At 40.6% G+C, this 12775-nt stretch overlaps 1 protein-coding gene across 2 annotated transcripts in view; it reads right to left on the bottom strand.

Moving 5' to 3' along the window:
* GALNT11 (polypeptide N-acetylgalactosaminyltransferase 11) overlaps positions 1 to 12775 on the bottom strand; it is a 47916-nt gene that overhangs the window by 16726 nt on the left and 18415 nt on the right. For both annotated transcript variants that reach the window (XM_082298760.1, XM_082298761.1), the window contains exons 3-7: positions 11211 to 11334; positions 9692 to 9858; positions 5424 to 5549; positions 3872 to 4121; positions 1524 to 1641 (exon numbers count right to left, since the gene is read on the bottom strand). In XM_082298760.1, coding sequence (XP_082154886.1) covers positions 1524 to 1641; positions 3872 to 4121; positions 5424 to 5549; positions 9692 to 9858; positions 11211 to 11334 — 785 coding nt within the window. The remainder of the gene's footprint in view (positions 1 to 1523; positions 1642 to 3871; positions 4122 to 5423; positions 5550 to 9691; positions 9859 to 11210; positions 11335 to 12775) is intronic.

The raw sequence follows: 12775 nt of genomic DNA, 5'->3' as shown, positions 1-12775 counted from the left end.
ATGTTGGCCTACATGCCATGTTTTCTGACAAATTAAATTTTGAGATCTCCATGTTACAAAAGACTATTTTTCTCACATGACCATACTTTCCACAAAACACATCATGGCTTTCAAGAGACAAACAGAAAATTTTCTAAAATAATATGCTCTAATGACCTATCAGAAAAGACTGAAATACATGTGCTAGGACTCATCCTGCAGATTAAGTTCCCTAAAATGATTTACCTGCACGAAGATTGTTCACAGTTCTGGGACATATAACAAAGACCAGTCTTTGGCATCCAGGGAGCCTGGAGAGCTTTTCAACGAAGTAAGTTAAGTTTTCAATGAAGTAAGTTAAGTTTTCAACTAAACTTACTGGACAGAGCTATTTGTTTCTGTTAAGATATGGGACCTCAGAAACACTGTTCCCATTCAGATGCTACATTTAGGAGTCTTTATTTGCGGCACCACAGATCTACATTTTATGTACACTCTACTTCCATTTCTTTTTTTAAAATTTCTTTTTTAACTTTATCTTCCAGAAAATTACCAATATTAGCCCTTTGCTGGACTACTGTGTTCTCCAGTTCCAGAAAATCTTCTCACATTAGCAGTTTATAATCAAGTCACTTTTAAAACTCCTTCTAGACAAGATAAAGACTCAACTTCTTTCCAACTCTCCCCCAGGAAGCTGGGGACTTCCAGAAACTCTAAGTTCTCTGAATATACTCCAATTTTTCAATGCCCTTTTTATTGAAACTGTGTATTACAAGGTAACAACAATGATCTCCTCACGCTCCAGACACTTCTACTCAGATATCTAATAATTACATTTATACTGAAAATCGAAAGATTTTATTTATTCAGTACACACTCCTTTAAAGTCACTCAAATGTAAGGAAGTCCAGTTCTTATTTTTGAACTCTAATCTTGATTTCTCTAAAGTTTTGGGGGTTGTGTGTCTGGTTTTAGGTTTGTTTTTTTTTTATACTAACTTCACTTTTTAATCCCCTTTTCATATCTGTCATGACAGCATATCATTTTCAGGCAGACTCTTGTCCAACCTGTTGACGAATCCGTTTTACAAAAGTAAAGAGATAAGCATGACATTGAGCACAAAAAGCTGGTTTTCTTTCAGTGGAGTGACAGGGAAGATAAAATACAGGAAGTCCCATGAAGCACCGTTTTCAAATCTTACTATGATCTTCTCATTATTTCTCCAACCCAGCTGACTCCTCTACTCCTCTCAATTTAGTTCCAGAAACCTTTACATTTCCAGGTCCTCAGAAAGGAGACTGAAGTGTCTAAAAAACTCCATAGGTGTCTAAGGAAACATACCAAGCTTATATATTAGCAATATTGCTGTGAGCCACACATCCCTAATCCACTTGTGAAATTCATTAGACATTGCTCATAAACTAATTTCAAAAACTTGCATGATTATTCCTTTCCTATGCTTCTTTACAGGTATTACGAAATACTCCACCACCAAACAAAAAGCCACAAACATTTAATTGCAGAGTTGAAAATTCTCTGATTACCCGAAAAGATATTTCCAGGTTTTCTCCTCCCCAGATGTCCATGCCACTGTCGTACTGCCCAAGCTCATTGAAGTACTCACGATCCATGGCAAACAGCCCTCCAGCCATGGTAGGTGACCTAAAAAGGTTCATGGAAAGAAGTTCATTTTGTTTTAGAGAGAGGAAAAAACTCCACAACAGTAATTTTTGCTGAATCTGCTATTCCCAAAGTCCAAACTTACAAACCTACATAACACAATTTAAATCCTCCAGTCACTAGGCATCAGTTCTAGTCTCAAAACATTTTCAAAAGCAGATCTGTAAGTGATATTTGTGATCTTCCATTGTTCCAGTACCTATAAATCATAATTCTTTACCTGGTAAACTTGAGGAAAAGGGATAGGACAGAGAAAGAGGAACAACAAACGCCAGAGGCAGCTTTGTTTCATCACTGACTCAATTCTCAGTTTACTGGCAAGTTATTTACAGTTTGTGTATTTATACAGATGGTCCCTCTGGCATTTCCCAGTTTTTCACCTTGCCTGTGTGTTACTAGAATGTAAAAATCTGCAGATGATCCACACTGTTCAGTCTCTAGATTGAATTGCTACTGTATCACAACACTGGAATATGTGGATGACCTACCAGAGTATAAAAGAGTAAAAACACTACATAAAAACATGATATGGTAGTTGGAACATCCAATGGGCTGGAAAAAAACTTTTTACCATCCTTGCAAATTAAACTCTGTGATGAAACCAAACCTAGGTCAAGATTTCATTTCTTGTTTTCACACAAATTTCTACTACAGTTTCTGTCACCTTAATACCTTGGTTGAAAGGTTGCTCTCAATTTTTCCACTCTGACACCCAAATATTTCATTGTGAAGGTCTCTAAAATGCAATACTTTCTGTTGGATGGAAATCCATTTTCAAAGGTTAAATAGCAATCTAGCTCCTTTTACAAAGGAGGCAGAGACCTTTAGGTAGGAAAAATCACTTTCATACTCAGAAAAGGTCATCTTTTCAGATTATTACACTTGCTTTAACTACAAAGTTCTCTGTCTTTTTAGCATAGGACTTTTTCATAAAAGTGAGTTGAAAGAATGCCACAACAGTGTTGAACACAGCAACAGTTAACCTTCAGCCACCAACCAAATTAAATGTGAGAATAGCTCTTAACAGAATAAGGATTTTAACACTTGATGCTGATTCCCCACTCAGATGATTTCAGTCTGTCTTTCCCTGCCAGGCTCAGAAACTGCCACAGTGGCACTCTCCAAACAAGCCAGTCAAACTGTTAAATAACTTAGTAAGTTTCCTAGCTTCTCAGGCAAAATTTTGGGATGGGGAGTCATGGGAAGGCCAACTGCAGAACTGTCAGATGATAGCAGAGAACCTTGAGCTGGAACTGTTTCTGCCAGCCTGAAATGCTCTTCATTTATAGTCCAAGGAAAACACACCCAATTTCTGATTCAGTTGGCAAATTTTATCCACAAGGAGTCAGTTTGTAAAAAAGGTGAAGTTCCTCCACCTGACAAACCTGAATTATGTACTGAGATTGATACCTGCAACTAGGAAAAGAACAATGAGCTTTCTTGCCTTTGCTGTAGCAGGCCTGGTTCTTTTCATGAAGGGATTCACTTGGAACAGTTCTAGTCCTGTGTCTGTACCATACATGTTTGCTCCTAAAAAAACGGTGCCTGCTGACACCACTTTACCTCAGCTACACATCCACTAGAGCCAGATATTGCCAGTTCTGTACAGGTCACACAGCCATCAGTGGTTAAAAGATAAGGAAGGTAACTTTCAAATCCCAGTGTTGAGCTTTACTGAGACTTTTGTTTTAAAACAACTCTCAGAAGACCACAAAAACAAATTGCTATTACCACAAACACAGATTTTCCCAATCTAGCAGTTCTTTAGCATTTCATCACAGAAATTATATAGCTCATATTAGTGGGATATGCAGGCTATTCCTGCCACAAAGGCAGCATCCAAATTGTCATTAAGCCAAGCACATCAGCAGACTGGAAACAAACATCAATGCATAGCTCAAAAGTGAAATTATTGGACAGGTTTAATGCAGACTATCATAAGCTCCCTCAGAATTTTGTCTTCAGCAAAAGCTGCTATTGTATAAGCATTTTCTAGAAGTATGACCTAATAAAACAGATATATCTAATTTATGATTAAATGCAAGAAATTAAAGTGAAATAGTTGTGGGTGAAATAAACAAGTCAGATGTTTGACAGGTTAGCCATCTGCTCCTAAACCCGCACAGCCAGAGAACACTCCCTACTGCTTAGAAAGTGCCTCTGCTCATCCCTGTATTACACGAAGATTCTCACCACAGAGGAGGAACCTTACTTGATTGGAGCAGTGGCTCCCTCGGGTCCTTCCAGTTCTGACAAAGGAACAAGATCCCATTTGAAGTGCAGGCCCCAGTTAAAGCCCCCCCGCACAACAGGGGAGGAGCTGTAAGTGAGGGTATCAGCACTGATGATGTCGATCACCGGGCACACCACAGTCCTGCGATCCTCTCTGATGGGAGTCAGCAGAGGCTGCAACCACATCTCGTTCACCTCGCAGTGACTGTCCAGGAACACCAGCACTTTCCCTGCAGAGCACACAAAACAAAGATCCATGGTGCCATGGAACACAAACATGCAATTAAGTGCAAACACACGTGCATTCAACAAAGCAATACTCGTCAATTTACGTGGAGATTACCTGCCACAGTCAGTAGGAACAGTTTGATCTATGACACACCCTCCTGCTCAGTTGGTCTAAAAAGGCATCAGCATCTTTATGACACAACATAAAATTTATTTAACACTACAATAATGTGGAAGAGACGGGAAACAGCTTTAAAGAAAACAACTCCAGAACATGCAGATATAACAAGTCACCCCACAGACAGTATTGACTGGGCATGGGGATGGAACTCTAGCAGTTCAAAAGAGCAGTAAAATTATTTTAAATTGCACTGACTGAAATGAATTTTAGCACAGCTTGGAAAATGCAAGCAGAATCTTCTCTCTGGATTATACCATTACAATGCTAATGAGTAAACACCAGTTAAGAGACTCATCTGCCACTCAAAATTATTTAAGAAAGTAGCACACACTTTCTCAGATGCCAAAGAATTTAACTGAAAGCACATTCTGGTAAAGGTTGTTTATAAAGCTCCAAATATTGATTTTTCCCAACTAACACTCACGGCAACAGAAGAGCTTATACAAGAAAAATTGCTATTAGATTTGAGAACGAGAAACCAGATTAGCGTACCTTAAAAGGGAGCAGATTTCATTTTAGACCAAAAGTTTGCACATAAAACATGCAAAAAATATTCTGTAACTGCAGTATCTTGACCACATGGAGATGCTCCTGAGACAACATTCTTTGAGGGCAAGAATAGGGAAAATTCTACATTGTCTCACTAACACTGCAGTCATTGTTTGAGATAGTGCAGGGGAAGATCTGGGATGATGATAAGTTGTGTTAGTAACTTTCAATAAAACAAGTTACTTTTTTAGAGCATGATACTGATTTTGTTTCACAATTTCACTTACCCAGTCTAAAAAAGTACCTCATTTTATTGAAAGCAAATGTCTCCAGGAAAAAAAAGAAAATAATGAACAGCTGAGACACTCAAAATGTCTCAAGGTTTAAAAACCACTCAAATTTGAACCCGAATTTGCAGTTATCATTTGAGATAGTGCACGGGAAAAAAGACACGGGACAATGCTAAGTTGTGTAGCTTAAAGTGTGGCATGACAAGCAGAGCCCCTGCAGAGGGCTAAAGTAACCACAGGTCAAACATTCAACATCTGAAAAGCTGCACTACAAAAAGAGAAGTCACCCAATGAACTTACTGCCGAAGTATGCAAGGAAAAGAGAAATAAGCAAGGGTACCTACCTGTGGCATGAGAGGCTCCAATCATCCTTCCTCTAATCAAGCCTTCCCTCTTCTCATTTCTTACCAATTTTGTGGTTTTGGGAAGCTGAGTTTTAACATATTCACTCAAGTCTTTTTTCAAGTCAGCTGAGAAAAGGAAAACAGAAGTTCAACAACAGGCCAGAAATTCTGAAAGCTTTGTTTAAAGTCCCAAGGCATTTAAATCAAAAATGGCCAAAATCTTGATCAAAAAGTTACCCTGACAAAGCACAGCTTCAAACCAGGAGTATCATAAGGACAGTCAGTCATCCCACATCCTACACTTCCCCTCCAATGCCTTTAGCACATTACTCATGTTAACTGGAACTACTAGACTCAAAAAACAGTGCTGTTCAAAGAAACACATTTCCAAATCCTTCTCCTGTCAACTGGCATTTGCAACAGATGCAACAATAAACGTTTCACACAGGCAAATGACTTCAATTACTGCATTCCATACAGGAAAACAAATGCTGACACCTTTCAGAAGAAGCACAAAGACACCTTATATTATCTGTACTTGCTTAACTGACAAAACAACAGATACAAAGTACAACTCACTCACAGCTGGTGGCTTTACTAAAACCCAAAAGGATCAAAGATTCTGCCGGCAAGCCTGTGCTTTTGAAGGAGTACAGAGTTCACTGAAGTCTATAGGCACTACTGTAGCACTACTGTAACTTAGCTAACATCAATGGCAATTTTAAGAGTAACAATACTTCTTTCACCCAAGGTCAGTGGTTTCTAACATTAGAGCAGGACTACTGAAGAGAAGATGGACACAAAGACTGAAGTAATGGAAAAGCATAAGTTAATAAGCTTATGAAGATATAAAGAGGAATATAAAATGAGAAAGAAAAACAAAAACCAACTGAGACTTCATAGAGAACCTTGGTATAGAGAGGCAGACAGACTTTCATCAGAGAATATGCCAAAATAAACATCATTCTGAGAATGTCAGCTCAAACATTAAAGTTGTTGTTAACAAGATTAAATGCCAATGCAATGTATGTGGAAGTCAGAGCTATAACCTTAAGGAGGAATAAGAACTTTCAGGCAGGAGCAGTCTCCTAGAAAATTGATGAAATAGTCTCTAAGGTGCTACCCAAATGAGGTATCCAAGCAAGCACGACAGACACATTTGCAAACATAAAATAAAATAGTGTTTGAGTCATTCTTCACCTGATTCATTTTAGCAAGAGAAGAACAGCATACACCTGCAGAAACAATGGGCCAGCACAAAGCAGAAAAGTTCAGTTATCAAACTCAGCTCTTACAGCAGATGAGGCAAATAAACAAGGAAAGAGTTTTGCAACTGCAAACTTCTGAAAACAAAACAAAAAAAGTTAAAAATAAATAAATAAAAAGGGGAAAAGATGTCACATCCATATCAGGAGCTAAACCAGGTCCACAGCATGAGCTTGAGCAGCAGAACGTAAGAGCCAGTAGAGTTTTGATCCACACAAAATGGCATTCTGCTAGCAACTGTGCCCGTATCACAGATCATCCTCAACAGGCAGATTTGTCTCACTATGAAGTTTTGGGAATTTTGTTGTTGATGGGTTTTTGCGTGCTGCCCTCATGTCCACTGGGAACACTGATTACTTCTGATATAACCCAAAAAAATTGCTTCAATATAGCCTGAGAAATTTTGCTCCAAGGAGAGAATTGCTCCCCTTTAGCCAGTCTTCAAAAATTACTTTAGGCATTACCTTCCTCCACATCTATGCAACAAAGGCAAAATGGGACCTGGGATGGGAATCTGGAGTGTTATTATTTTAAACTATTTTTAAGTACTGAGTTGCAGACAATTGGCTCCTTTTCTGTTCTTCAATCTCTCCTACAGAGAAGAATGCCTCCAGTAACAGCCTTCAAAACACATCCTCAGGCTTTTCCATAACAGGTTAAGGCTAAAACAGGGAGAAAGAGGCTGTATCAGAAAAAGAAATCCTGCCTTTCAGGGAATGGAAAAAAAATACAACAGTGGGCTCAGCTGAGCCACGGCAATTCCTGCTCAGCTAGCAAGACTGTTGATGATTGAGTCTAAGAAGCTTTCTGAGGCAAAATTAGGTGCAATGGTCCAAGGTTTGCACAACAGCACAGATGTGTAGCACAGTTCCCATATTTACAAGCGAAGAATTAGAGAGAATTTCACCCAAAACACCACTTCAGAAAGCAGGCAATGGAAGGAAAATTAATTAAAAAACAAAACAAAGGGGCATAAAGATCAAGCAATCTGCCCAAGCTCATGAGATCTATAGCACAGCCAAAGTTTTTATCCATTTCCTCAGACCCCAAACCATATTTGCTGTTCTTCTGCTATAAGAATCCATCCCTTAAAATTAAGCAGCAGTGAAAATACAGGATCATTAGCATCAAGAGCAGTAATTCTGTGTGTAAACAATACCTCCTTCTGCCTTTGGCTTCAGAACAAGATCATTTGAAGTCAGAAAGAGAAAAATAACTACTTGAATGTTTTGAACTTAATTTGGTTCAAATTAGCAACTTTGCTAATTGCTTCAATTTAACAACAGACCGGAAGAGTGATGGTACTACTGCCTCAACACAGGCATCAATCAAATGCATCCTCACATTCAAAAGACTGAGTTTTGAAGTAAGGCAAGTTCTGAATACAAAACAAATTGCACAAGACACTTCATAGCAAGGCATATGTTCCCAAAACACGAAACAAAACAAGCTTTTAAATATTACACATTCTTATCTTAGCAAGGAACAGTGTTTGATCTTTGTTATCTCTTGTATCTCGACATTTGATCCGACCTCAGAGAAATCAACTTCCAGCATAACAAGAGAATGCCATTCTACAGCAGACATACCTAGTCAGTCTCTTAGAGCCAGTGAGACCTTAAACCAGAAGCCAAACGATGAGACCAAGGGAGCTAAAATTACATATATTAAACAAAAATACAATCTAAAAGTCATTTTTTAAATGCAAAAAATTGTGGACTTGTATAGATGTGAGCAGGGAACTTGCAGAGTCCTGCTGGCAAGAACTGCTATACTAACACATTCCTCACCAGGCATTTGAAGGGCCAAAATGAAGAGCTTTTGGAGGGCCACGCTTGAATTGTGTGTCTGTCTTTACCTTGTCTGTCGATCGAGAGAAAAAGCAGCAATCCTTCAGCAGGAGCAAAGCAACTCTGCAGGGTCTACCCTTCCAGGGCCCCTGCGTGCCTGCGGGAGCAGAGGCTGCTCCCAGAGGCAGGAAGCCGCTGCCGGGGTGGCCACAAGAGGCTGTTCGAGAGCCACGCAGAGCCCTCCCGGCCACGCTGAGCTCCGGCCCCAGCACGCTGCTGGTCCGAAACGCTGAGCAAGTACAAAACACGGCACTGTTTCCATAGTGGCACAGCAACCCATCCGCAAGCCTGCAGCCGGGTGTGTCTGTGCGCCTCCAGCGCCTTTCAGATGCATTCACCGCGAGTAGTGGCCTCTCTGTCATCTGCTCTGAGCACCTGAGCAGCCCAAGCAAGGAACTGCTAAGAAAACCCAAACTATAAACAACTGCTTCATGACCACTCATCACTGTGTGCAAGACCGGGCATAAGAGGAGCGGAGCACCTCCCTTGTGAAGGCAGGGGAAAGTTGGGGCTGTTCAGCCTGGAGAAGAGAAGGTTTTGTGGAGACCTCATTGCAACCTTCCTATATCTGAAGGAACCCTACAGGGAAGCTGGGGATGGACTCATCATCAGCAACTGGAGTGACAGCAAAAGGAGTAATTGGTACAAAGTGAAAGAAAGGAAATTTAGGTTAGATACTCTATAGTTAGAAATTCTATTCTGTGAGGGTTGCGAGACACTGGAACAGGTTGCTCAGGGAGGTTGTGGATGTCCCAACCCTGGAAGCATTCAAGGCCAGGTTGAATAGGGCCTTGAGCAATCTGGTCTAGCAGGAGGTGCCCCTGCCCATGGCAGCAGGGGTTGGAACTGGATGATCTTTAAGGTCCCTTCCAGCCCCCTAACATTCTTTGAGTCTGTGATTAGTAGCTTCAAAACCTGATTTTGAATGTTGAAGCCAGTATGATACAAAGCTCATCAGTAAAATGGCACCAGTGGGCAAAGAGGATGGCACCTTGGGCATCTCAGGACACCACACATCCCTACTGGCTGGAACTTTCTGGAGATGGGCTGCAGTACAAATTGGTTTTGCATCACAACTTCCACTATTTATTTTGATCAATCAATAAAGCACAGGAAGGCCCAGAAGTTAACATTCCTCAAAGGGTCTCTCACCCAATTCACTGTTGTCATCCACCAGAATGATTTCGTGCAGGAGGTGGGCGGGGGTGCGGTCCAGGACGCTGTGCACTGTGCGGAGCAGGGCTGAGAGTGCCTCATTATAGAAACAGATCACGACACTGGCAGAGGGCAGATCAGCAGGGTAGGACTTCGCTCTGCATCTACAAACAGGAATAGAGTCGTCATCACTATTTACAGAGGGGTTTCCACAGAGCTGGGTCATTGCTGAAACTTCATAAATAACAAGCAAACATTAAATGTGTAGGAGGAACCCCTAACGTGAACATAACGAGCCCAGACATGTAACAGCTACAGCGGGCTCAGCATAGTAAGTTACTCTCCACATAATACAGACTCAAAGTTAACACTGCTGCTTCTGTTACAGAGGATATCATGGACTGAGGTGGGGAGAACCAGAGATCCTCAAGACAGAGAACAGAAGATAGTGAGGGCTTGTTTCAGCTGTCAAAACACTGTCTAGTACCATGAGGTAGCTCAGACATGTACAAGAAGCACAAATATGACACGAGGCCCACAAAAATGCCATAGCTTTATTGGCCAGCTGCTGGAGACAAGTTGGATACCCAGAAAACTTCCACTGGTGCTAAAAACCTATTTACACAACCAAGGCTGGGATTCAGAGGGCAGATTAAGACACTTAAGTCTAGTCACTGCTGTCAGTGCAGTCTAAATGGTGTTCAGCTCACCCTAAGGCTGTCAAGTGTGTTTTGTCAGCTGAAGAGCTCTGCATGCTTCATTAACTGCACTGACTGGATCTCTGCTAATTATAATAAAAGCAGAAACAACTGACTAACAAGCAGTTATCTAAGCATCTTAATCTGCAAGCTGAATCCCAGTCAAAGCAAAAGATCATTATTTCTTCTTATTTTCAAAGCTTGTCCTTACTTCTAATAGGGCACAGTATCACCAATTAATGCCATATGAAGGTGCCAGGCTGGGGGATCCAATAAACATAAGAAAATATAAATGAAAACCTGAAAGTATAGAAGAAAAGCTTTCATTTATTCTGAATGAGCTCAGTTCTGGAAGAGACATATCAGCAAGTACAATTCATTCATTTACCCAGACCAGAGGAACCAGTAGAAAAATAGACGCAGGTTTATTTATTTTTCAGTGTTGGGACTTATTGTTGCTACAGAGGTGAGTTGTTCCCCTCACTACATGCACCAGATAGATTATAGAAAAATATCTGCTCTTTAATAGAAAATATTCAGAGCAGTGCACAATCTATCATGTACCTTTAGCAGTTGATAAAAAAAAATCAGATCTCCAGAAACAATATCCAGTCAAAAAAGACAGAAAAGACCAAAGAATAAACTCTAGCCTCAAGCACTCCTGTTAAATAGTTGAAAAATCTGCCTTCAGCAACACATGAAGATGAAACAGTGTATGACAGAAATGTTATACCAAAAATATTAAATACTACATCAGGTGTAACAAGTCACTGAGCACATGAAACTATACCACATTCTCTCCAAAATTCAGCACCTACTTTGCATCTCTTGTATCAGGCACCTCCCTGTGGTATCCCAGTCGATTGCTGATAAGCATATTGAAAGCATGCTTCTGATAGCCCAAGTCTCTCACTTCCTGATCTTCTTCATTAAAAATCATTCCTGCAAAAGTAACACGCCTAGATCAGCTAACAGTCTCAAAAACACCATTTGAAAGAAATCAAGGATTGAAACTTACACTTTAACCTCTTCTGAAGCCCATTATATTCTTAAAAACCCCTCTGGTTTTGCAAAGTGTGTATTTGTGCAACTATTTCTGCTCCCTCCCACAAACAGGCAGCACTTAGCAGCTGTTAATAAAGTTAAATCCTTCTCCAAAGACTGCTGGCTCCACCGTGTTTATTGCCTCCCTTCACTCACATGGCCTCTAATTCACAGCACCAGCTAAAACCAACATCAAACAAGCAACAGAGGATAGACTTTGGCATACAATGAATCAGCATCTATCCCTACAGGTGACAGGTCTGTAATGGGATTTTTGAGAGAGGAAATACATTTAGAATGGTAGAAAAAACCTCACAATAGCAGCTCAAATTTCATGCAGTTCTGAGGTCTGTGGTAATAAAAATAGCTACGCAAGAACCGTAAACTTTTTTTTATCTCACCTGGGACTTTGACAGCAAGTAAAACACCACCAGAGCTGCTGTTCATTGATTATTTTAACAGAAGTGGCAACTGTTACTAAGCATGGCAGAAGAAGTTGGTATCAGGAAATGTACTGCTGTAAGCCAAGATGAAATTTTCAATGCCATCCTGCCTGCCTTGACTTGGTGCCACAGGCTTCTCTCACTGAGCCACGTACTTACCAGTGTGAATAGAACCAAACCAGTGTGGTGCTTCACACAGCTCTATGAGGTAAAGACAGCTGGTGTCTGCCACCACCTGTGCCTCCAGCCACTTCTACAACAATATAGGCAGCAGAGTGATTATTTTTTATTGTCTCTGTTCAGCTGGCTGCACAGAATGAGATGCTTTCTCTTCAGTTATTTTCAAGCTACACAGGCAATTTCACTGAAATCTCAGTACAAGAAGTGAGCAAGGATCAGGTCAGTTATCTCTTTCCACCCTACCCATCATCTCCATATCATTCAAAATCTGCAGAAAACAAGAGGGTTCCTCATTAATGCTACCATATATCCAGGAAAATGTTCCATGCTTTCTCAGAATAATTCAGATTGAAACGGACACCTGGTCTAATCTCCTTCCCAAAAGCAGATCCAGCTAGATCAGGTTGCTCAGGACCAGTGCAGTTGAGTTTTGAAAGCCTTCAGTATCTCCAAAGATGGAGATTCTACAAGCTCTTATTTCCCTGTTCAAGCATTTGACCACCATCACACTGAAAACGTTTTTTCTCTTCCGTAACTGAAATCCCCTCGCTCCAATTTCTTATCAGAATCCCATGCACTATGGAAGGAGTCTGCCTCCATTCTTCCTACAGCCTCCCACTCAGCTGCTGCTGACAGCAATAAAATCTCACCCCGCAGCATTCTCTCTGAGGCAGAATAAACTCAATCCTCTCAGCCTGTCTCCACACCTCATGTTC

Source organism: Coloeus monedula (assembly GCF_965178545.1).
Source record: "Coloeus monedula genome assembly, chromosome: 1".
Taxonomy (NCBI): Eukaryota; Metazoa; Chordata; class Aves; order Passeriformes; family Corvidae; genus Coloeus; species Coloeus monedula.
This window is presented reverse-complemented; position numbering and strand designations above follow the sequence as displayed.